At 35.5% G+C, this 26,965-nt stretch overlaps 1 protein-coding gene across 2 annotated transcripts; it reads right to left on the bottom strand.

Annotated features, from left to right (window-relative positions):
- Window positions 1-478: 478 nt before the first annotated feature.
- Window positions 479-26,748, bottom strand: TMEM168 (transmembrane protein 168). 2 transcript variants are annotated; one of them, XM_038004466.2, is made up of 7 exons: window positions 26,641-26,748; window positions 24,929-25,019; window positions 21,594-21,758; window positions 20,219-21,474; window positions 9,830-9,972; window positions 7,473-7,747; window positions 479-2,471 (listed from the first exon to the last, which is right to left on the bottom strand). In XM_038004466.2, the coding sequence occupies exons 4-7, from the start codon at window positions 21,344-21,346 to the stop codon at window positions 1,924-1,926; spliced, it is 2,094 nt and encodes a 697-aa protein (XP_037860394.2). In that variant the 5' UTR covers window positions 21,347-21,474; window positions 21,594-21,758; window positions 24,929-25,019; window positions 26,641-26,748; the 3' UTR covers window positions 479-1,923. The 2 variants fall into 2 exon arrangements, with proteins under 2 accessions (XP_037860394.2, XP_007980820.3); XM_007982629.3 differs by lacking the exon at window positions 21,594-21,758.
- Between the last annotated feature and the right edge of the window lie 217 nt (window positions 26,749-26,965).

Raw genomic sequence — 26,965 nt, forward strand, 5'->3', positions numbered from 1 at the left:
GCTCAAGTCACATTCTTGGCCCAAAGACCATTTTTGGTTTTACTTTCACAGAAAATACATATCAAAAAGTTAGGTTTGTGACTGTCAAACTGTCAGCTGTTTTTAGAATGTAATTTTTAGTACCACCTTAATACTACCTTATAAAGAATGCAGAATATACTTTTGTATTTGACTTTGTTACAGTGAAGAGATAATGCTTTAGTTAAAGCTAACTTGCTCACAAAGAGCTGAGAAATCTAAAAGGAGATTTTACTTACCATTAACTTTTTTTAAGCTAAAAGCTCACAATTTTAACATTTGGCTTTTCTACTACACTACTGCTGAACAGAACAATAAAAAAAACTATACTGTTTGGACAATGCTAATATAAATCCTTAACCTATATTGGAAACTTTCAAATGTGAACTCTAAAACATGGGCATTTTTAATGACTACCACTTTTAATATACTATTCAATATTTGCACATTAAATGAAAAATTAATTTTTAACAAAATTTTATTTAGAGCATTAGGAAAATCATACTCAACACACAGAAATAATCAGACTATAACAATGCTGCATAGATAGTGGTATACAAGTTCCCCGACTCTTCTTCCTAACTGAAAAGTTCAATTTTCAAGTCACCAGGTAGAAAATGGTGGAGGCATTATTTCCTCTTTCTGAGGCTAGAAAAAATGGCTTCAATGGTGAGAAGTCAAACCATTTAAACAATGAAGATTATTCTCCAATTTAATTCTATTCCCTTCTTGTTATTTCTCATAGACGAAAATTTAGAATGTAATAATTATTGGAAAGGAATTAGAAGTGAATTACCTCTTAGGAGATAACCCTGATCAGTGCCTGCTTTAATCAGACAAACACTAAGTTTTAAAAATTACAACCACACTATTATGCCTAACTAAAATTGCCAATATGAATACTTTTTTACATAATACATTACATGTATACAAGAAGAGAAATGACTTGTTTCCTATCCTTTGACCTTCAGTAGAAAAAAAATGTTATCACTAACAAGGATCAGAAAAATAATTTTCATGGCAGAGCATTAACTCAATAGGGATCAAAATCTTTTCTGAATACTTAGATTGAGTCAGTAAATGAGAAATTGCTAAATTTCTTCTATGAGAGTACTTTTCAAAAAGGAAGACAGTTTATTGGAAGAATTTGTAGCTGGAAACATTGTTCATTAAGAAAACATTAAGTTACCCTGAGAAAGACTCTTAATATTACCAGTGTTTTCAGGGCCCCCTGACCAAAGCATGAAAGGGAAATTTGTAGGCGCTAGCCTTTTAACAATACCTACATAAACAATGTTTTGATCTAAAATGTAACTTGGGTTCTCTGCTACACTGGCAATAGGTCACAACCAAGACATCTGAATGTGATGGAGTAGAAGCAAATTTTGTGTTTATTTTAGGCAGCCCTCTTTGTTTTCTAAGAGAAAGAGTTTGCAGTTCTTCAAATGGTCTTGGATGAAACCTACTGTTTAGAAAAAAGAATCTTCTGTAAGTAAACTGGTAGTTTTCTTAAAATAGTAAACAAATTTATCTGGTCTACATTCTCTAAACTATTATATGCCTAGAAAATAAGGCATTAGTAATTCATCATTGGCCGTTGCAGAGCATAGACAACTGTTTTCTTACTAATCAGGACCATAAGCAAACATTCCTGAAAGTGCAGTGTTATTTTTAACATCTCTTATGCATTTACAGTCAGCATTTGACTCCCTACATACTTTCATTATAAAATGTTTTTTCCCAACACCTTACATATACCATAATTACTTAAGAAAAGACAAAGTGAGAGCAGCTACAGAAGTAGCAAGGTATTTTCCACAAATAAAAATACAGCATACAAAAAATGGCAAGTTAGTGATAATTCGTAGTATGAGTGCTTATTAATATTCCGCTTTGGGGTCCAAATTAAGATTTGACAAGTTTGAAGCCTTGTCCTGTGTCCAGCACAGTAGGAAGAAACCAACTCATTTTTAATCTTTTCAAGCACCTAAAACAAGTTTTGCAGATCCAAAAAAGGTTCAGACCGCATAACCAATTTGCCAAATGCACTAGGGGATATGTAATACGAGGAAAGTGTAACATCCAGTGCTTGGCCACATCGCTTCCCGTTGGCAAATGCAGAGTGTAGTCACTCCACCGTTTTGACACACCGTATACTGCTTTCACTGTGCGTCCCTTTTCAGTCCAGCAGATGTTATTACTGGAGTTGCAGTTATATTCTACCCAGTCTTTTGTAAAGTCACCTAGCTGTGGCGGGTCAGCTTCTTCAATATCTACTGTTTTTACCAACTCTGCTCCTTGCACTGCAATATACTGGTCATTAATTTTCCTCACTTCTTTCACCCAAGGGGTTGAATTTTCACTGTCTAATACGATAATAAGCCGGGAACAGAAGGAACCGTTCTTTTCTCTCCACCATTCTAAAAGTGTGTCAAGGCGTAGTGTATCTCCACCTGTGAACAAGAGAAAATTCAATGCAGCAATAATTTCTGCAGCCTCTCATTAAGAAAACTCTCTTAATAATTTTCTCGTAGTGGGAACATACTCATCTTACATGTATTTTCCTTAAGTTCTTAGAATTAAATAAGCAAAAAATAAAGTATTTAAATTACACTTTCAAAGTATCTTTTGAAAAGATATTTTTTACAACAGATTTTCAACTTCAGGTTAAAAAAAAAATCCTTATTAATCACATAAAAAGGAATCTGCTAGTATAAATTAAGAAAATACTTTATATTTAGCGAAAACAACTATACAGAAAAGTTAACATTCTATACCAGGGGCAGCAACTACAACGCATGGGCCAGATCCAGCCTACCACCTCTTTCTGTATGGCCTGAAAGCTAAGAGTTGATTTTATATTTTTACATGGTTGAAAGAAAATCAGAATATTTTGTGACAGTAAAAATTGTATGCAATTTAAGTTTCATATAATTATTTTCATAAATAACAGTTTATTGGAACACAACTATATTCATTCATTTACATAGTCTATGGCTGCTATTGCTCTAAAGTAGCAGAGCTGAATAGCTGCAACAGGGATCTAAACCCACATAGCCAAAAATATCTGGCCCTTTACAGAAAAAGTTTTGCCCCCATTCTGTATCATTGTTTCCTTCTCTTCCTCATATGCAGGTACCTACTGAATGAAAATAAACCCTATTCCTACCTGTACAAGAATGAATTTAAGAACAGATTTATATTTAAATCAGTTTTATAGCTGAAGAACAAGGGATTAAAAAAATATATACCCAGAAAGTTCTAAAGTAAATAAACTTCTGACTACAGGTTTTACATCTAGTTCACTGTGGATCTTTTTTGCATTAATTTTGATTTTTAAGTGTACTACATTAAAATGTTCATTTTGATTATTGAGTTTTTTGGCATTCCCTTATGTTTTGTGCCTGAGGCAACTGCCACCCTCACCTCATTTGGCCCTGCCTCAATGGTACACTGATAATGATCATTCCAATTCTACGAATCTATCCTAAGAAAAGAACAGACACAGGGACAAAAAATTACAAAAAAGACTTCTTTCCCATTTGGGAAATGGAAATAAACTATGTCCTAAAACCTTACGAGGAAATCTTATAACAAAATATTTATAAAGAAAATTTATTGATGAGCAAATGTATTAGAAAAAGCACGACAAGGCATCTACAAAAATTACAACAGCAGCTATTGCTAGGTGTTTCACTTTCAGGTGGTTTTTAAAATACTTTTCTGAAATTTTTACATTGAGCATAAGTTACTTTTACAATCTGTCAGCACAAGATCCAACAACCTAACTCCAGAATACATATTTCCCCCAAATCAGCTGTCCTCTTGGTTTCACCGTTAAAAATGGACACCACCAGAGAGAGAATCCTTTAGAATTGGAATTCTATCATATTCTTTATGTGTAATTGATTAATGTTTTATTAATCAGCCCATAATAGCTTAAGAACATGAAAATAAACTTGTTTTATTAATCGCTCTAACACTCACACATATTATCTCAGAGACAGTATTTCAGTACATGGTCTCCACATATTACTAATGTGCTACTCCACTGATACCTCCAAAAGATACTTTTTCAAAAATGGCCAAACGTTAACTCTCCATTATTGCCAGCTCTATTAAATTTCTCTAGAGATCAGAGGATGACACAGATTACAAGAACTATTATATAAATTCCATCTGCCATAAAACATCATTGCCCAACATGCCATCCACAACTATTTCAATAAATACTCTTTAGCATATTCTACCCTAATTCTCTTATATAAATGCTCTTTAGATATCAAGAGACTTAAAGCAGCATTAAAGCTTTCTAAATGATTTCTCTTCTTTTGCTCTGCTTTCTCCTATGAATAGGTTCTATGCTACATTTGGCTTTTGGCCCAGATTCAAGTACTTACATCTATCTAAGATAACAGCCATCTGATGCATTTCAAGTAATTGAGACTGCTTTTTAAAGGTTTATTTGTAATAAACTACTTTTATAAATTATGTACATTTTTCCCACTTATTTCTGTCTCTCTTGTAATTACCATGATTGTTTTCTATCCTCAAGCAGAGGCAAAAATATTAGGTTCCATATCATGAAACTCCATAAATATAAGAAGACTACATATTCTAAGTACATATGGGATAAAGGGCAACTATAGATTCTCTTTCCCACAGTGATATTAATACTGGGTCTGCTACCAACTTGCTAACCCAACTAAAATCCAGTTGTGATGTTTCCTATTTCAAAGTCAGCTGAAAAAACAACAACAACAACAACAAAAAACCAAAAAAAAACCCCAACTATTAATAAATTAGCAGAGCTTAAAGCTCTTTGTCATGTAATTTGGAATAGATTAAAGCATTTTCCTCAGAGCAGAGATATTCAATATTATTTGTGAGGCAGAATCAGCCCTTGAGGGTTATGTCTAAAGCAGGTCAGGGCATGAACTAACTGAAAAGCAGGCTTTTCTGGGCCTGGTTCAACATGACTACCCACAAGTATGCCAGATGCCTCAGGCCACGCTTGACAGTATGTAGTTGCTGAATTATAAGATAAAATCTACCTTTCTCAGGGAAGGAAGATCAGTATGCTTTCTCGCTCTATTTTTTTAAACTTCTTATAATAAGCTCTCAAAGTTACACAAGAACAAATCTTAGCTAACAGATGAATTCTGTAATGGTCAATTTACTGGTAACATACTTCAAAAAAATTATAAAGACATCATTCTAGAATGTAACTGCTAAACATTTACCTAAAATACGACTCTATTTTAGAGTTCTTAAAGTCTTCAAAAATTATTCCTAACTTAATGATGAATGAAAATTTAGAAAACCTGATACATATATATGTGTGTATCTTAGTGTTTTTATTTTCTTAGAAAAATAAAACGTTGATATAAGAATTAGTAAATGAACATCTAGAATTGATTTCCATAGCTATCTTTAAGAAATACTTAATGAATTTTAAATTACTTAAGAAAACTGCAAACTTTTTGAAAAATGTTTCCATTAAGTAATAAATCTTTCATATCAACACACACAAAAAACTTACTTCTAAAATTATTCTTAACACTTTAAAATAACTAGGGATATATGCATGGCCACCAAAAATTAGCCCTGTTTTTTCCATTTGATCTGGGTAGAGTTTATTATCATAAGGATTATAGTAAGTTTTCAGTAATCCCTACTTTTAGATCTAAAATTCTATTTCTGTAAAGACTATTTTAATTGACTAAAGCTCTCTCTTGTGCTCTGAGTTGGAACACACAGAATGTTATACTTTACCTGAAACTGAAGTAGCCATAAAGGTTAAAAAGATGTTTTCTACATTGTAATTAAAAAGTTATAGGTCAAGTAAATGATTTTATAAACTATATTCAAGTAGTTTTAATGTTCAGTACATATTTTAGTCTTGTACATTCTAATTTTTTGAAATGGGTGACCCATGCTAACAAAAATATCCATTTAACCAGAACATGCCATTTCTTTATCATCACGGCTTTCACCCTTGGAGGCAACATGGTACAGTGGGGGGAAAAATACACTTTAGGAACCGGGCAGATCTGGTCTTAAATCATAAGTTGCATAACAACTTACAATTTCCATTTCATCCTTTCAAAAATGAAGATAACAGAAGTGGTGGTATCCATCTCAAAGGATTTCACATAAAGATTAACAATGTGTGTAAGGTACTAAGTATAGTAAGCTGATGCTTAAAATGTGCCCAATAAATATTAGCTCGTCTTTCTACTAGAAGGCCACTGAGTTATTCAATATTTATTTGCAAAAAAGAAAAATTTCAAAAAAAATTACTCTTTATGATAAAAACTCCAGTTATAAATCTGGCATGAAATTAGTGAGATCACACTGGTTTAAAATCATCTCTACCTTAACCTTTTGTTTGTTTCTTTCTGGAGTTCTTATATTGGCAACTCTGCCTCTGTCCTTCCATACTAATTCTATTTATCTTTTTCTTCATCCTGAATGTTTCCAATTTATTCATGACTATTTTATTATTTATATATTCTTGGTTTTAAAACATCTACACTCTTTTATGGAAAAAAAATCATGTAATTAAAATAACTATTTCTAATCTAAAACAAGAAAATTACCTTTCTTTTTTAATGATTTATTCAATGATTTCATCTATCAGCTACTTAAGGATCCTCTACTATGTATTGGGCTCTGTTATAAGTCCTAAGCAAGTAACAATTCATAAAACAAAGCCCTTGACTTACTCTCTATTAATAGTTGGAAAGCCTGACAAATTTATATATTATATAAAGAGATCTCATTTCTCTCTTGGCAATAACTAAGAAGTTTTCTATTTCCCATAATGCATGTAAACCAAAGTTATTTTATGATTTTTCAAATGCAAAACAATCCCTACAGAATTTTGTACCTTAGAATAAAATTCAATGATCATTTAAAATTACCGCCTTATTTTACAGGCGAGAAAACTGAAGCCAACAGAAGTTAACTAACTTGCCTAAAATAACACAGTTGTGGCAAATTAGGACCAGAACCAAGGTCTCCTGACCTAAATGCTACTCCCACCATACTACATGATCTGCTGTTTAAAATTTTGGTGAGCTTTATAAACATAAAACTACAGATGTGAAGGACTACTGAAATCTGCATCCATAACATTTCAAAACTTAAAAATACTAGTCAACGAAGTTTATCAGCTTCTGAAAAATATATTTAGCAATTCTGAAAATATTTTCAGGGAAACTATAAGTCTCAAAGCATTTTTTCCTTCTAATCACTACAAGACATATTTCTGAATCTTATCATTAGAGATGGCTAAACAGGGATGCTAGAGCAAAGAAAAACAAATTAAAGTCATATGTACAGTTCAGTAAACTAAGAATCCTGGAAATTTAATGACTGTGTGTGAAGTACAGATTTCTACATATACATGTGTATCTTTACAATAGTGAAACTGCCAAAGGTGAGTTTACCTGCTAGAGCCCACTCTCCTGTACCATGGGTGTGCCCACTGTAATACAAAATATACGTATCATGTCTGGGTCCATCCACAGTCCGAAGTTCGAGGAAAGCTTTCAGTTTGGAATGCAGCGTATCAAATGACAGTCCACTTGTGGAATAGTCACATCCATAGGTCTCAATCATATGATATGCAAAAAATCTTTGGATAGCATTGAGCATGCCAGTAGACCTCAAATTTAACTCCTGTACATGTTCTGGGGGAAGCAGTGTTGGCTGACCATCAGGACTGAAGTAGAGAAGAAACAATTATTTTGGTGTTTAAGAAGTATTCATTCTCATCTGTCATTTATAACTGATTATATAAGAATCAGTTACAATATAGTTGCTGCTAAGAGGCAGGCTTTTTAAAAAATATCATCCTTTCTAAAATTCCTATAGTACTAAGAATTAAGCTTAGAAAATCAAAACCTGGTTTCTAAATACTCACTATCATTAAAACAATAATCAAATTAAAAGCTGGGATAATACCTCCAAATGTAGATAGTACTACTCTTTGTTCCTTATTCATATTTTCTTGCATGACAGATATTGGACAAGGCTTTTTAAAAGCAGGATTACACTGTTTCAAGAATATCTGGGTGGGAACTATTAAAAAAACTATTGTTTAAAAATATTATAACACACAAAATATAAAAGCAATATTTTAATTATATACTTCTGTATTAAAAAATAGTCTATAAAAATTGTGTTCAAATTTCATTAACTTAAGGTACATAAATAGAAGAAATTATTAATAGGCATTTAAAAAGTTATTAAAATTTAGGTCCATTGCTTTATACTGAACACTAGTTGAAGACTTAGATTTGCTCCTGGAACAAATATAAAACGGTACTCTAGTAGATAAAGCAAGTCTTATAACTAGCAAAATACCATTAATATTGAGAAAGAAAAAACCATCATTCCTATCCAGAAAAGGGATTTCTGTCAGGATTTTTGAAAACCTTAGATTTTGCTTCATGTATCATCAATAGTATTCTACTAACTTTTAAAATTACAGTCACAAAAGAGTAAGCACTACATTTAAAAAAATTACAATGTAATAAGTATCTATCTGTGCATATTACTATTTCCACACATTCTTTCTTTCTACAAGGTTGTCATTTCTCACTTTATGGGACATTTCCAAATCTGTTTCCCTCAGTTCTTGAACCTTCAACTTTTGATTAAGTCTTTAACATGAAGGAAAATATTTCCTACAAATAGTCTATTTGGAGATTTTTATGTTAAATACTTGAAATTAGAAAAAAAACTTTACTTCAACTCTCCCCTCCCTCAGGGAAAGTGTGATGAAAACTGTCATCAGAATTCATTTATGGCAAATAACTATTTTAAAGGTATTTAGCTATAAAATAAAAATCAAAATGTAGCACATTCACAGATTTATACAGCTGTCACCACCTTTGTGGGTAAAATTTATTTTGGAATAAAACTGCAATAAACATTTATTAAACTTCACTGCCAATCCTCTGAATTCCCAGTATTTGTATGGCACTTTTCAGTGTGCAGAGTGTTTTTACATTCACTTTTTTTTTTTTTTTTTTTTTTTTTAAGTTCTTCATACCATTCCTGTCAGATGAACAGGAATGATGTCTTTAGGTAAAGACAGATAATAAGGTTCAGAGTTATAATGTACCGAAGGTAACACAAAACTAAACCTCCAGCCTCTCAGGCCCAATGCACATTTTAGTATATTTCACTATGTTGTTTCGGACTTTTTTTTTTTTTTTGAGACGAAGTCTTGCTCTTGTCCCCCAGGCTGGAGTGCAATGGTGCGATCTTAGCTCACTGCAACCTCCGCCTCCCAGGTTCAAGTGATTCTCCTGCCTCAGTCTCCCGAGTAACTGGGATTACAGGTGCCTGCCACCACGCCCGGCTAATTTTTGTATTTTTAGTAGAGATGAGGTTTCACCATGTTGGCCAGGCTAGTCTCAAACTCCTGACCTCAGGTGATCCGCCCACCTCAGCCTCCTATAGTGCTGGGATTACAGATGTGAGCCACCGCGCCTGGCCAGAGGACACTTTCTTAAACAAAATATTCCCTTTAGGGTAAGATCTTCCCTCAGAAAAGTTATACATGAATATTTTCTGGTTTCTAGCTAAAATATAAGCTTATCATATTTATCAAAATATTTCAATTGAACTCTGAAGATATTATCACTTGGAATAAAGTTTGTTAAAAATCTGGAAGAAACGCAAAAGTTATATTTTGAAAATACGGTTTTGAAAAGGAGCTGTATTTTATTCATATAAATATTAAGAAAATGTTATGAACTGAATAGTTACCACTAACTATACTAGATTACTGTACCTGCAGAAGTTGGTGGGAATCACAATAGCATATCCAACAGATGTTCCTCCTAAACAGTTACCCAATTCATGGAAGAGTCCATGAGCCATGGATTCCAATGGCAAAACAATTAGAAACATGCTCAAGAAAATTCCATTTGTTGGCTAAAAGAAATCCAAAACATGTTTACACAGTACACGTACATATGTGTATATATTTACATACATGCACATTGATTCACATTTTTTAGCTTCTACTTTCAAAAAGGATAAAAGGAAAAATTAATGATCTAAAAACAATATTCAGTTAAAGCAGGCAAGTATACATGGATGAGCTAACTAGTGCAATAAATCCCTAATTTATCTCTCAATTTTTTTGGAAGTTGTGGCAAAACACAGCACATCATTTTTAAAAAAGATTTGTCAAATAACATCCTATCCAAACTAGAAAAAAAAAAACATACCAAAACCACTCTTCGATATGACAGAGAAAATGCCAGATAACAAATATCTTGTTAAAACCCATGTGCCTATGTCATTTTTCAAATAACAGATTTATTTACTTTATCAAAAAGGGTACTTTAGAAAGGGCTCATTTTTTCCCTGTGACACTATGAAAATAAATTCTTAAGGAAATTTAAGACCCTAAAGCTTAAAAACTAATTCCGTTTATATGGTATAGTTTACCTTATAAAGCACTGAACTGTCTAGATGTACAAATTCAAAATTTTAACAGAAGAAAATATTAAGGACACATAAGCATTGTAAAAGCAGAATGGGAAGTAGAGAGGCAGAAAAAATAAGGAGGAGGCAATCAGGCATCAATTGCAATGAAAAAGCAGAAAAAATTAATACTCATTTTTAGTGAAAAGAAAATGGATGACAGTCACTTGAACATATCTTTAGAATATTAAACTAGTACATTATTTCTACATTCTTTCTGTATAAATTCTTAAGGAAATTTAAGACCCTAAAGCTATAAAAACGAATTCCGTTTATATGATATAGTTTACCTTATAAAGCACTGAACTCTCTAGATGTGCAATCAAAATTTTAACAGAAGAAAATTTAAGGACATATAAGCCTTGTAAAAGCAGAATGGAAAGTAGAGAGGCAGAAGAAATAAGGAGAAGGCAATCAGGTATTAACCGCAATGAAAAAGCAGAAAAAATGAAGACTCATTTAAGTGAAAAGAAAATGGATAGTCACTTGAACATACCTTTAGAATATTAAACTATCACATTCTTTCTGTATTGCTACTGCACATACTATATGACTAGGTGCAAGAACACATGCTTTTAACACTAAGGGGTGGTTCATTTGATCAAAATTTAATTAAAAAATTTATTCCTGCAATAGAAAAATGAATATACTGCCCTATTTTGGTACATCCTATTTTGTCAATGACATAAATAACACAGTACATGCTCCATTTAGAAACACTATAAAATACAAATAAGTAAAAAAGATATGTGATTAAAATCATTCCAAATACCATCATCTATACGCATAACTACTCTGAAATATTCCCAGACTTCATGCAATGTATTTTTCACAAATACATATTCATGTGTATTTTTTTTACCGAAATGGGATACCTAATCTGTGAACATTTTAATCTAAGCTTACATAACTCTTAAGTCACTTGTAAAGACCAAATGGCATTCCTATAATACGTATAAAACTTTAATTGGTGGATCCTATTATTGGTATTTAAATTGCTTACAGTTTTCCATTATACCAAAACTAGAATATCAAGTTCTGATTATTAATGAAGTTAAGTACCTTTCACCACGTGGGTATCATCTGTGATGAAGTGTTAAATATTTTGCCCACCTTTCTATGGCGCTGACCTTTTCTTCATTGATTTAGCTTTGTTTGGTTCTGAACATAGTTTAAATGAAAGTCTTTTGCTGGTGACTCTGTGACTACCTTAATGCTGTTTTTTGCTTAACAAGAGTTCTTAATTATAATATAGTCACTTTATGCCTTGTTAAAAAAAATCCCTCTATCCAACCATTATTAATAGAAGATATTTTAACATTATCCTCTAAAGGCTTTATTGTTTTGCCTTTCACATTTAAATCTATAGTCCAAATATAATTGATTTTATGATAATGGCCCAATTTTTTCTTCTACAGAAACACTCAATTGTCCAAGCAGCAATTACTGAAAACATCAACCACTCCACATTACAGTGCCACTTTTGTCATAAGTATTCACGGATCTGTTTTTGGTCTCTCTTCTTCTGTTCTGTTGATCTATTTTTTATCCTTTCACATATGTCCTTTGGCTTTCATTTCTTCCCTCTATTTTTGGGACTCTAATCAAACAAATATGAGATCTTCTTAACATATCCTCTGAGTCTTATCCTTTCCTTCTGTTCACTATTTTCCATACTTCTCCTCTTTCATGCTGCTTCTTGTAGAGCTTCTTCTGAACTGTATCTTCCAGTTCACTAATGCTCACTTCAGCTTCGTCTAATGTTATGTTTGTAACACGGAAATAATTTATTTCCTGATCCTAAAATTTCTATTTAGTTCTTTTTAAAATCTGCCTTGTCATTTTTTAAAGTTTCCAGTATACTACCATTATGTCCTGATCTCTCCTTTTATTTTTGCAACTTAGCATGATGGTTTTCTGTTTGATAATTCCAATACCTAAAGATTTTTTTCTGTTGTCTGTTGATTTTGCTGCTGCTTGCTCCTGGTGCTGTGTGTGTGTGTACCTGGTTAAATTTATAAGCTGAACGCTGGATATAAAAATTATATTACTATTAATTTTAGGCCTAGATAATGACACTTTGTCCTAGGGACAACTGTTTCTTCCGGAGAGCTGCGGACATCACGAGTCTACATATCTTAATCCGGGTTTGACCACTTAATCCCAGGTTGAACCACCAACAGGACACAAGGGCAGAATGCAAGTTCATGAGAGGGCTATAACACACATGGCTCCACCCTCTTCTTTCACTGTGTAAGCGTAAAATGGGAGGTAATTTACCAGAGATCTCACTTCTGGAGACCCTGGGCTTGGCTTTTATTTTTGCCACTCTTGAGGGGGCCAAAAGTGCAGCTCAACTTTGAAAACAGTTTCCTCTATGTATACAAATGTCTGCAAGGCCCAGCATCGAGTCTTTTCATCCCAGGAAGTATGGTGTGTTTTTCCATTCATTCAAGTCTTCCTTTATAACCTACATTGAGGTTTACAGTAATTTTAAAATAAAAGTTTGATAAGTTTGTAACTTATTTTATGTTTCTGTTCTTACAAATGGAATCAGTTCCAATTTTCTGATGATTGCTTTCCAGGCTATTACATTTTATATATTTACATATTTTTTTCTAAACCAGTGCTTCTCATCTTCAGTATGTTTTTACTATTAGAAAAAGTATTGAATGGTTTCATTTAGCAGCAAACTAAGCAAATGATAAAGTTCAATTGCCAATCAATTTGTAGATGACTTAAATGAAAAGCCTAATAATTCAAAATTCCAATTAAAATGTTAATTGATATTGATGTTATTTAATACCCTAATGTTGGTTATGTAACACTGATGATGATATTTGATACAGTAGGACTAAATAAGTAGATATTCGGGGGTTTATTGATCACAATTCATAAATAACAGATGATCTGTTACTACTTGCTTTTTATATTAAAAAATCTTAGAAACTGAGAATTTTATGCTGATTGACAGGGTCTCACTCTGTCATCCAGGCTAGAGTGCAGTGGCATGATCACGATTCACTGCAGCCTCGACCTCTCAGGCTCATGTGATCCTGCCACCTCAGCCGCCCAAGTAGCTTGGGACCACAGGCGAATGCACTACCATGCCTGGCTAATTTTTTCATTTTTGTAGAGACGAGGTCTCCCTATGTTGCCCAAGCTGGTCTCAAACTCTTAGGTTCAAGCATTCCTTCCGCCTAGGCCTCCCAAACTGTTGGAATTACAAACATGAGTCATCGTGCCTGGCCCTGTCATACATTTTTAAAAAGCAAATTTATCAGGAAAAAATCATTAAATAAATAAAAAAATCATTCTATTAGGTTATTTTGAAAAAGCAAGCTTAGAAAAACAGTATTAAATATTCTATTAAGATCACACACAAGTTAATATTTTGGCAATACAAAAATTCATAATTTTAACTGAACAGATGGCAAATATGTCCAGGGGAAGCCAAAATAAATTTAGGATGTTTTATCCACTTGCCACTTTCAGAGAGCTTCAATTTTATTGGCCTGCAAACCTTTACTCTATAGCTTCAATCTAGAAGTCATTTGTGACTTTGGAGTACTCCTTACACCTTAATTCCAAGTAACAAATAAGATCAATTGATTAAAGCCTATAAGTACTTTTTCTCCTTTGCTTCTCCAAATTATCCTCAGCTCACTATCAAATTTTAAGACATGGCTCATATTTCAGAGCAGATACAAACTCAGCACAAAAGAAGACCAATAAACAACCTGTAAGTAATGCCCTTTGAATAAAAGTTGTTACTAGTTATTAGATCTCTATTCAGCTGGACTTTCAAGTCACGGTCAAAGTATTCAATGTTTCATATCCTAAAATTTTTCAGGTAACAGGAACAAAATGTCTTTATGCAATGCCGTTTTAAAAATGTAACATTTACATAAACATATACGGCTTGTTTGTTTAGAAGTATTTTTTTATGAGTCACCTTATGCAAACCAGATTTGGAAAACATACATAGAAGCCTAAAGAAAGTAAAGCCCAACTAAGAAATAGAATACATAAATGCAGCAATATATAAATGGAGAGACTGTGAGAAATCTAGCTTTAAGAAACCACAGGCAACTTTCAAAACTGCTTGGTTCAGGAAATGTAAGAACATTATGAAGACTACTGTATAATTTTAAAGTCAAATGACTTCTTTATGCAGAAGAAGTAGGGTATAGTGGAAAGGACCCAAGCTTCGGAGTTAGACTTTGGTTCAATCCCAGCTCAGCCACTTGCTATGTGTGCATGAATAAGTTAATTAACCTTTTCAGTCTTGATTTCTGGAATATATACATAGATAATTTATGTCACGAGCTTATTCTGTAGATTAGAAATACATATGTATGGCAGTATAAAGTTAAAACAGATTCTTTGCACATGACCCAGCAATTCCACATCACACTAAAATAAAAGCTTATGTTAACACAAAACCTTGTCTACAAAGGTTTATAGCAGCTTTATTCATAATTACCAAAAAACTGCAAATAATTTCAGTGTCTCTCAACTGGGTAAAGGATAAACTGGAACATCCATACAATGGGATATTGCTCACAATAAAAGTAACTAACTTACTGATGGCATACAGTAACACAGATGAATCTCAAATGATGTAAATAAGAAGTCAGACTTAGGGCCAGGTGCAGTGGCTCACACCTATAATCCCAGCACTTTGGAAGGCCAAGGCAGGGAGGACTGCTTGAGCCCAGGAGGTCGAGGCTGCAGTGAGCCATGATTGTGCCACTGTACTCTAGCCCACACTACAGAGCAAAACCCTGTCTCAAAAACAAAAGTCAGGCTCAAAAGACTACAATGTTAAATGATTTTATGAATATGACATTCTGGAAAAGGAAAATTTCTAGGAACGGAAAACAAATCAGGTTGCCAAGTACCTGGGGGTTGGGAGAAGGACTGACTACAAGGAAGCAAGAGGGAATTTTGGTGGTGATTTAACTGCTCTACACATTGACTGTGGTAGTGGTGGTCACACAAATATATGTGTTTGTCAAAATCACAGAATTACACACTAAAAAAGGTGAATGTTTCTATATGTAAATTTTTCCTTAATAAAAAAATTTTTATGTTAAGCTAAGTAAAACAAAACCCAAAAGTTTTCATATGCAAAACCTTAAAAAAAAATGGCTAAACCCATTTTCTGGAATTATGATCTAAATTACAACTATGCTCCATAAGGCATGTTAATCTGCATGTTTTTACTTCTCTAATAGTAAAACAAAAGTACATTTGAGTCCCTAAAAATATATTTTAAAAGATAAAGAAACCTATAAGGTATTTGATAAATTCCAAATGTCCACTAGGTCATTACCTCAGTGAGATCCATTATCATGTCTTCTCTCATCCTACATTCTTATCTGCTCTCTTCAGTTTCTCAACATCTTTTTAACATTTTGACTATCTACCACATCTGAACTTTCAACTTTACATTTTATCAACTAATATAAAATTCGCTTTAAATTTACTTCTCAACAAAATCTACTAGTTTTTCCTCTGATAATACTCTCAGTTTTACCCTTATCATAGCCATTTTCCCTATCACCTTAGTCCAAGTCCTTATCTCTTGCTCCTGGCTAGTCTTCTTGATTTCAGTCTATGTCTACTTTCATAGATTCTGTCATAGCTGGCAAACTGATCTACTCAAAGCCTTCTTTAGTTCCTCATTTTTTTCTTGGCACATTGGGTCTGCCCTCACCTAATCAGTGGCACAGTTTTTCTAGTGAAAATAGATTGAAGGATATTTTAATGGGACAGTGAGAAAAATTGGTTTAGTACCTTAGTATTACTCTCACAGAAATCTGACAAATGGTTTTAGATTATATTAAAAACTTTATATCATTTAGGAAATAAGTAAAAATAGTTCAATTTTAAAAATCAATTAAAATCCAATTTAAATAATCTGAGATAGCCCTCAGAATTTATTTGCATTAAATGATGATGTTATTATCCCCAAAACAGTCATGTCCTAACAAAGCTCTTAATTATTTGCCTTTCTACATAATTTTCTGGTTCTTTCATAATTCAGGAGGTCTGGAACATGTATAAATTCAGCAGATACTTCCCAAATTATGTTTCACATAGAGGTTAAAAGGTATGGGTGTGGGGAGGTGTGTAATGTAAGTAATGAGGGTAGAGCAAGGACTTCACGGTCAAGTTAGTTTGGAAATGTTTTTCTTTCTGTACTTTGAACATTTTTTTCTCAGAGTACACTCACTAACATCTCACAGAACACTGGGCAGAGCAGAGTTTGAAATCTTTCTACAGAGGATTGGTTAAATTAAGTTGAAAAAATTTTGTTACCTTTAAGGCATAATGCCTATGCCATGGGCAGCAGTTTCCAAATAGCAACCAATTGGGGAATGCAGACACAACTCATGTAGATTCATACTGGTGTTGAATAGCTAAATGAATATATTGCCACTAAATGAGTACGCTGGTGACTGGAAGTGTTTGCATCACGTTGAAGATTTTTAGAGACACAGAGTCTCATGCTCTTCCCCAAAATTACTGAATTCCAATCTTCAGAATTTTAACAAGATCCCTACATGATTCACATGCATACTGAGGACTGAGAAACACTGGTCTAGAAAGAAGGTTGGCAAACTTCTTCTTAAAAGGGCCAGATAGGGGGCCAGGTGTCATACCTGTAATCCCAGCACTTTGGGAGGCCGAGGCAGGTGGATTACCAGAGGGCAGGAGTTAGAGACCAGCCTGGCCAACATGGCGAAACCCTGTCTCTACCAAAAATACAAAAATTAGCCAGGCCTAGTGGCGGATGCCTGTAATCCCAACTACTTGAGAGGCTGAGACAGGAGAATTACTTGAATCCAGGAGGCGGAGGTTGCAGTGAGCAGAAATGGCGCCTTTGCACTGCAGCCTTGCTGACAAGAGTGAAACTCCGTGTCAAAAAAAAAAGGGGGGGGGGCGCAGATAGTTAATATTTTCTTTTGCAGGTCATTGCAATCTCTGTTTTAACTACTCAACTATGCTGTTTACCATAATTACAAGAGTTAATATGGTAAGAAGATATAACAAAGATGCATTTACATCTAGGAACAGTGCTTCAAAATACATGAAGCAAAAAAAAAAAAAGAATTGAAAAAGGAAGTAGACAATTCAGGAACTATAATAGAGATTTTAATCTCTATTACAGAACTAGACAGAAAATTAACAAGGCTATAGATATATGAATAACACTACCAACCAACTTAATCTAGCTGATATTTATAGTACACTGTACCCAACAATAGAAGACTCATTATTTTCAAGTGAACATGGAATAAAACATGCCATGCCACAAAGCAAGTGGCCTAAAAGACTAAAATCATACAATGTTCTCCAGCCACATGGAATTAGAAATCAACAGAAAGAAATGTGAGAAACTTCCAAATATTAGGATATCACACAACAAACTTATAAATAACCCATGAGTCAAAGAAGAAATTTCAAAGGAAATTAGAAAACATCTCACCAGGTGGCATAGTACTAACATAACGAGAGACATACAGGTCAGTATAACAAAAGAACTCAAAAATACCACCTTACATTTATGTTTAATTGATTTTAAACAAAGGCACCAAGGCAATTCAATAGGGGAAATGTTAATCTTTCCAACAAATGGTGCTGGGAACAATGAGACATCTATATATTAAAAAAACAAAACAAAAAAAAAACCTTAGATCCTTACCTCATACTATAACTCAAAATGGATCATATACCTAAATGTAACAGTTAAAACAATAATGCTTTTGAAAGAACTGTGACCTAGTGTTGAGCAAAGACTTCTTAGATAAGCTACTAAAAGCAGAGCCCATAAAAGAAAAAGTGGATAAATTGGATTCTGTAAAATCAAAAACTTTTACTCTTGAAAACTCTTCAAAAAGTGTCATTCAGAAAATAAAAACGGAAATCAGACTGGGAGTAAACACTTCCAAATCATTTATCTGACAAAGGGCTTGTATCCAGAATATATAGGGAACTCTTAAAACTCAATCAAGAAAAATAACCCAGCTTTAAAATGAGCAAAAGATTTAAACAACAAAGTAAATGGCTAATACACACATAAAAAGATGCTCAACATCATTAATCATTAGAGACATAAATTAAAACCACAATGCTATCACCCTACATCTAAATCGAGGGATTCTCAAATAGATCAACTTTAGAAAAAGAGCAGAATCGAAGGTGAAAATCAGGAAACTGATGCTCTTAAAATTATCTCTGCTGACAGACTCCTTGGAAAGTTTTTGTGTACCTCCAGTGGTACACATCATATCTGAAGACCACTAGATAAGAAAAAGTTTGGAGACCAAGAAAATATGAATATTTTGGTTAACAGAATTTGACAGCCTGGAATGGCATCCAGCATGAATGAGGTTGACTTGGAAAAGAAAAAGTATTTAGGGCTGGGAAAGGAGCTAGCAAGAAGAGAGGCAAGGAAGAGGGAGGAAAACTCATGCTTGAGTGTTAAACATCATCATCATAATTCTGATAGTACCCAATACTAGCAAGTAGAGCAAAGTAAGGACAATATCCTCAGGCCACACCCAAGATGTCTTCCTCATTTGGTTGACTCCCATTGGTTGACTCCCACCAGGATCCCTGCCCTAGCCCAGCTGACTAGAAAGCACCATGTCCAGGCAAGTCGCCACATCTCCCTCTTCAAAACATACTTCTAGAAATCACTCAGCAGCAACAAACTGTTACAAAGCAGAGACCTGCACCAAGCAGCGCTGACTTTCCTCTAGAAATCACTCAGCAGCAACAAATTGTTACAGAGAGCTGCACCAAGCAGAGCTGACTTTCCTTTATGCCCCACATCCCAGCCTGATGTACACAGATTATAGTATTTATCACACTGTAATCATAATTGTTTACATGCCAGCCTCCTTCTCCTCCCATTGGAGACTATGCCACCTTTGACAGACATCCTGAGATCTTCCGCACCCACTACAGTGCCTGGCATATAGTGCATAGTCAATACATGCTCAATTAATGGAAGACTGGGTTTGGTAATACTGCAGATGCAAACTCCAACTGCACAAATGTCTTTGTCTACAAGATCCTTTTAGAAAACATTTCTGGGCAGCAAAGTTACTGTGAAACCCATGTTTTCTTTCTTAGGATAACCTCTAATCTATAATTAAGCAACTGATATGTAGTTATATATCTAACACCTTTTATATAAAATCTTCAGAGAAATGGCTACATAAAAGAAACGTTACAGTGAGGAGTCCAGGGAATAGACAGAAATTAAGTAACCTTGTTCCTGCCAGTACTAGTGACTCTGGATGTGTCTTCTTTGGCTTTCAGTTTCCTCATAGGTATAATGAAAGGATCAGAATACTATCTTTAAATACTTTCCAAACGTTAGTTTTCTAAGACTCTTTAATCGATGAGTGTTTCACTAATGAACAGTCAGGAAGTGGGAGGCATCTCAATGCTGAATGTTCATAACATTTTGGTACTTCTTTGCTAGAGATCAAACAAATTATCCTTTTGAAACACATTCAGTGCTTCAATTCCATGAACAAAATTAAATAAGAGCAAATATGAATATCCTTTTGAAATCAGGAACTTGACCTTACAACTTTAATTTCAATTATTGAAGTTAGCATTTTATTACATGTCATTGGGGTTGATGGACAAACAATAAGCTTACCTGCCAGGAAACTGCTCCCAAAATCGCTGTTGCAAGAAGACTAAAAAACACCAACTGCTCTGAAATCAAGCAAAAATGGCGCATCCCTTTGGATGCCATGATTCTATCAAGGCTATTGTAATCTGTCCTGTGGGTAAAATATACTTTATGGCAGTCATTTAATTTGGTATGGAAACCCCAAAGAGTTAAAAGAAAAATAATATGACAAATCATCCAGAAAATTCCAAAAATTGAAAAGCCAGGTATTACAAAATACCAGAGATGAGTGTCTCTAAGTTTAAATGCTGAAAGAATAAAAAATGTAAGCTCAATCATTCCAGCAAAAACGACTGAAAGTCTTCTGCAAATTCTTCCACGGTACAAAAAGGGTTTCCATCTTTCAGTTACTGAAAGTCCACTAAAATAAATGTCAAGGAAAGGATCAGTTATCAGGCAAATAAAAAAACATGCAAAAGCAATCGGATTTTTGGGAGTTTCCAATGAGGAAAAAAATAACAAAACTGCAAAAATAACTAAGTTTGGAATAGCTAAGAAAGATTTCATTCTCAGATCAATAATCAGCATAGCCAGAGCAACAACAAGCAAAATGACACTCAGAGACTTCTCCACCAACATAGTTGTGCTGGCAATGGCAAATCCAACAAGCTCCAGAAATTCAATTGTGGTTAGTAAAGTGGGTCGATGACGGACGTAACCAGAAATTCTCTCCACCAGAGAGCACAATATCCTTAATACTATGGATGTCAGAAGCAAATATTTGGTTGATTCTTCTTTTACATCATTTTTAAAGGATGAATTATCAAGAAAACATAGGAGGCCAAGCAAGAATCCAAACCAAAGATTGGAAAGACTTAAACTTGCTGCTTCCATTGAAAAATAATAATAGAGTATGCTGGCGATTCCAAGAACAAAAAGACCAAGAATAAAAATTACCAAAATTAAGGAATTTGCTGTTTTTTCCCATCTTACGTATAGACCTAAGCATATAGCAACCAATAAATTGATTCTGGCTAAATAGCCAAGATACCGCACTGAAGAATGCATGTTCACTTCTCTATTTACTTCTTCCAGTCTTGTCATTGCTAAATAGAGACAATGACTAAAGCAGTAACGCAGTGATTTACACATGTAACCAGCAATGTGGGCTTTTCCCTCACGTTACAAAAATTAACCGCTTGTATTTCATCCAGTATATCCAGTGTATCCGCAACTCCTATTTCAACATTTTCTCTCGTGGAAATTTTGTTTATAGTGATCTAAAAAGAAGAAGAAAATATTTCAGAGTTAATTTTATATAATTTACTCATTATTTTATATAAAGATGCATATAAAAAGTGAAAAAATCCAGTTTAAAAACTGAAATCCAGTTTACAACCTGATTTGCAATATCTTAATGATTACTGTTTCTGGCTTAAAACTTGGCAGTTTATCCAAACAGACATGGCTGTGCCTTCTTCTCATCATATGCTATGATTGCATGAATAGAATTGTTCTTCCAGAGATGGTGAAGAATTCACCTAATCCATTCTGGTTTAAATATCTGGTTTTTCAACAACAAGGAAATGTGATATGTTAGCTTTAGCTTAGATTGTAGCAGGTTTTGGTACAACATAAAGCTACTTAGTTCTTAAAGCAAATGAAGGACTTCATTGTTACCTCTAATTTGAAAAGCACTTGTATATACTAGTAGTAACAGCAACCATTACTACCTGCCAAATATCCCCTACATCTTTTTACAAGGCAGCTCTAGAATGTTACACAAGGTCTTTACATTGTTTAACTAATAAACTCACTAGAATTAAAGTTACTCAGTCCCTAAAGTTGAGCCATAATTCTCCCTGTACTTTTATCTCTATTAAATTACTAAACACTATCTCTATAGAAACCAATTCCTGATCAATTCTGAGTCAAAAATGAAAACCTGAAATGCTCACCCTAATAGTCATTATAAAGTAAATGATGAACTTTTCAATTCTATTTAAACAAATGTTACTACAAATATTTGTTAGAGGACCCAGGAAATTAAAGCTTTCACAAGTCACACCTAAAAAGTGATAGTAGTCAAAAAATGATTTAATCATCTATTATAATTCTTCAAAATTTCCTAGTATACTGTTTCAAAAGAACTGATCAATGGTTCATGGTAACTCTATCTAAAGGGAACTCAATCAGATACTTAAAAAGAAACTAGGGCCAGGCATGGTGGCTCTCTCCTGTAATCCCAGAACTTTGGGAGGCCGAGGCAGGCGGATCACTTGAGGTCAGGAGTTAGAGACCAGCCTGGCCAACATGACAGAACCCCGTCTCTACTAAAAATACAAAAATTAGCTGGGTGTGGTGGCAGGCATCTGTAATCCCAGCTACTCGAGAGGCTGAGGCAGGAGAATCGCTTGAACCCAGGAGGCGGAGGTTGCAGTGAGCTGAGATTACGCCACTGGATTCCAGCCTGGGGGGTAAAGCGAGACTGCCTCCAAAAAACAAACAAACAAACAAAAAATACTAGTTTATGATTAGTTTATTTGTACTTTCTTAATAGCTGTACATTAAAAGGCTCAAGAGAAATATGAGAACCTAGAATCAACTCTTAGTACTCATTTGGCTGGAGAGGAATGTTACTAAAGCAACCTTAGGGTCCCTGGGAAGTTCCAACTATTATTACTTACTTTGCTTTTATATGTTCAACAGGCGTTATTTTTTTTATTTTTACAACTAAGTCTATTTAAGTATTCCAACTGATTTGCCTTAATTAAATTTGTATTCACTTATGTCTTAAGGTACCACATAATGTTAAAGAAAATGTCTTCCTTTGGTATATTTTGGTTTATCTTTTTAACTTGAGTGTGAGAAACTGACAAAATCTGGAATGCACTGAGGTTTTTTAAAAACATCACTATTGTGTGTTATAAAATAATTCAACAAATACATTAGAATATTTATCCTCAAAGAGCTGATGGTACAATCTGGGCTCAGATTACTGAACACTGCTGGACAGGGGGAAAAAAAAATCACACACTAGGCTAAATAGTACCACTCTAAATCCATGGAGCATCCTTCCCTGGTCAACATTCTTCTCCATTCTTGTGACTACTCAAAACCCTACTTCCTCTCTTCAAATCTCTGATACCCTACTTCTTCCTATTGCATGCTCACCAGATGATTCTGCCTCCTAGAGAGTCATCAAAAGGGAGTTCACTTGAGTTCCCAAGTCCACAAACCCATCTCTACTTATATCTCCAAATATAAGGAAAGAAGGCTGTTGCTTCTCTAAGGTTAAATCTTTCAGCCATAATGTGCATCTTTCCTTCTGCCTCTTCCAGAACATCAGACTCTCTCCTCTCTGCAAACTCTCACTTTTATCTATTAGTATTTAAACATTTATAAACCTGTTTCTTTTAAAAACAATACCAAAAAAGTTAAGAAACAAAACAAAAACAATCCTTGCTAATCCCCATATCCTGTATGAAACTCAATCTTGTGTCCTTTTGACAGCTGGGAGGTAGTTGCTTTACTTCTTACCCACTCACTTTTCAAACCACTAAATGGTGTTTCCCACTACACAACTGCTCTGCTAAGTGCTGAAGTGACCTGTAAATTCCTAAATCCAATGGGTACTTTTCACTCAGTATCCTGCACACTCTTTTTTGGGGGGGGGGGTTGGGGGGAGATGGGGGAACGGAGTCTCGATCTGTTGTCCAGGCCAGAGTGCAGTGGCAGGATCTCGGCTTGCTGCAACCTCCGGCTATCGGGTTCAGGCGATTCTTCTGTAACCTCTGACTATGGGGTTCAAGCAATTCTCCTGCCTCAGCCTCCAGAGTAGCTGGGATTACAGGTGCCCATCACCATGCCCAGTTAATTTTTGTATTTTTAGTAGAGATAGGGTTTCACCATATTGGCCAGGCTGGTCTCAAACTCCTGACGTCAGGTGATCTACCGGCCTCGCCATCCAAAGTTCTGGGATTACAGGCACAAGCTACTGCACCTGGCCTTTTTTTTTTTTTTTTTTTTTTTTTGAGACGGAGTTTCACTCTTGTTGCCCAGGCTGGAATACAATGGAGCGATCTCGTCTCACCGCAACCTCGGCCTCCCAGGTTAAAGAGATTCTCCTGCCTCAGCCTCCCAAGTAGCTGGGATTACAGGCATGTGCCACCACACCCGGCTAATTTTGCATTTTTAGTAGAGACAGGGTTTCTCCATGTTGGTCAGGCTGCTCTCGAACTCCCAACCTCAGGTGATCTGCCAGCCTTGGCCTCCCGAAGTGCTGGGATTACAGGCGTAAGCCACTGCGCCTGGCTGTGTCCTGCATATTCTTTAAACAAACTTACATTGTTGACTTCTCTCTCTTTCCAAACCATTCCTTTTCGTGGGCATCCAAAGACTAAGTCTCCAGATTTTTTTTCTTAATTCATTGGTTTCCCCTCCTCGGTCTCCTTGAAGGCTCTTCATTCTCAATCCATCCTTTGTAATGTTCAACCCCAAACCTAGGCTTTTCTCTCACTACATACTTTCTCTAAGCAATGTCATTTATTTCTATGTCTTCAATTATTATCTCTCTACTTAAGTGCACACAAATATCAATCTACTATAGAAATTGAAGCACCAGCTCTGTTCTGCACTGTTAACAGAGGTAAATACCTGGAAACAAAGTAAATGTAAACATGTAAAAAATCAGTCAAGTACAGTGCATCCATATAATGCAATATATGCAGTTACCTTCTGATGGACCAAAATCAACATGGCAGATTGTTTTTAAATGGTAATTTACAAAAGTCTTTCCCCATTCTGATCTTCTTCAAAAGACAGCCTGAGTTAGAGAATAATAGAAAAACATTACAATCTTTTTCAATTGGTTTGCCATCATTAATGATTCAATGGACAATTATTCCAGAGGTAGACTAAAATGGAACATAGAAGATTCAATATGCATATGGGAAAAGTTAACTAATCACTGCCAGAGTCTGATTATTTAATAAAATCTTACATACTACTCTAACCCTCCTCTCCACCATCATCTACATTTAACCCTCACCAAGTCCTGTCTACTATTCTTCCTAAACAGTTTTTAAGTGTTTCTACTTCTCGTCCCCAGGGTCACCATCCCGATTTTGGCCACCATCATGTTGAACATTTCCCTGTATCCACTCTTGCCCTCTCTAAGAAGTGTACTTTTTAAAACCAAAATGTAGCACTCCACTATGTAAAATGCTCCAATGGCGTCCCATCAGCCTTAACAATAAAGTCAAAACTCCTTCAATGCCTTATAAGGCTCTCCGTGTTGGGCCTGAATAACTCTCCTGCCTTATCTGTTATCACTCTTCCTCTCACACTTTGTTTTCCAAACTTACTGACCTTTCAATTACAAACTGCACAAATGCTATTCCCAAGCCAGGTACACTCCTTTTCCTCCTCCTGGCCCCACCCCAGTGCTCACACCTGGCTTACTCCAACTCTTCAGGTCTCATATAAAACATTTTCTTAAGAGATTATCCTTGCCCCCTCCCCATTACATGACCCCCGTACTTTCTCTGTTACATACCATCACTTATTTCATGTCTGCTTTTCCCACTAGATTAAAAGGTCTCTGAGGGTTTGTCTTCAATACTGTACACCCAGTGACTAGCAAAAATTCGGCATCAAGAAGGTATTCAATAAAGGCTTGTTGAAAAATAAAGACTAATACAGAAATAACTACATTTAACAACAATGGTCGCCATTGGACACTTATTAATGCATAAAGAGAATACAGAACTTAGCTAATATCTCACAACTAATAACTGGTAGTACTAAGGGACAGTCCATAAATGTTTGGTTTCTCTTTCAGCTTTCCACCAGTCTTTACTTAATTCACCCAAATTCTTCCAAACCAATTCTCTTTCCATGTCCTACCTCTAGGGAATGACTTGAGGCATGCCGTATCACTTGCATTATCGTTCACTCAGAAACTTTCTGTCCCATCTAGAAGTGTCAAGGCTAAAACAACTACACTGAAAAAACAGGGCCAGGGAATTTCAGTGCTTCGGTTCTGAGTTACTGATAACTATTTGAGCCATCTCATACGAGGAAAACGGTATCTCGAATATTAAACTCCTGGGCACTAGAGCAGCAACAGCAATTTCTCTCCCTTTCGGCCTCCTTTTAGCGAGATGTGGGAGGTCCGACAAGGAGCTTGGCTGCTCTCCACCATTCTCTACCTCGGGAGAACGCGACCACAACGTGGCGCCCAGTGAGGGGGAACCCTTGCAAGATGCGGAGAGGCGGTCCCACACCCTCCAATCTCCAACCACCACTGTCAACTCCTCCAGGGGCAAGTATCCTACCCCGGCCCTGGGAGGCCGGCTGGGCGGAGCTTGGGGTCCACCACGCGGAGCCCTGGCGGTGTCTGTACCTAGATCTCGCCGCCCTGCCGTCCACCCATTTCTCCCTACCTGACTCGGCCGTCGCCACCAACGCGCTCTCCCAAACCTCGGAATCAGTTCCAAAACCAAACCAAAAAGGAGGAGGGCAGACAAGGCTTCAGCCTGCAACTGAAAACAGGGAGGCGGCACGCCTTAGGGAACGAGGGCCCGAGGACATACGCGCTAATACAGGCCAGTGTTTGTGGAAACTTTCTCCGTTACCGGCCCGGCCGCGACCGCCATGTTTCCGCCGCCAAAATCCGCGACGGTACGGAACGTCGCCGGGGTCAAACTCCGCCGCGCGCGTCCTTCCCGAGGCCCGGCCCCCTCCCCGCCCAAACCCGCGCGCCGCCGC

Source organism: Chlorocebus sabaeus, chromosome 21 (genome assembly GCF_047675955.1).
Source record: "Chlorocebus sabaeus isolate Y175 chromosome 21, mChlSab1.0.hap1, whole genome shotgun sequence".
In the NCBI taxonomy this organism is placed as follows: Eukaryota; Metazoa; Chordata; class Mammalia; order Primates; family Cercopithecidae; genus Chlorocebus; species Chlorocebus sabaeus.

Excerpts from the sequence above, each read along its gene's own strand:
- TMEM168 (XM_007982629.3), bottom strand. The coding sequence starts at position 21,346 with ATGTGTAAATCACTGCGTTACTGCTTTAGTCATTGTCTCTATTTAGCA. Across the intron at positions 7,748-9,829 it reads ATTCCCACCAACTTCTGCAG|TCCTGATGGTCAGCCAACAC; the intron begins GTACAGTAATCT and ends TCTCTACTTCAG. Across the intron at positions 2,472-7,472 it reads AGGAGAGTGGGCTCTAGCAG|GTGGAGATACACTACGCCTT; the intron begins GTAAACTCACCT and ends TCTTGTTCACAG.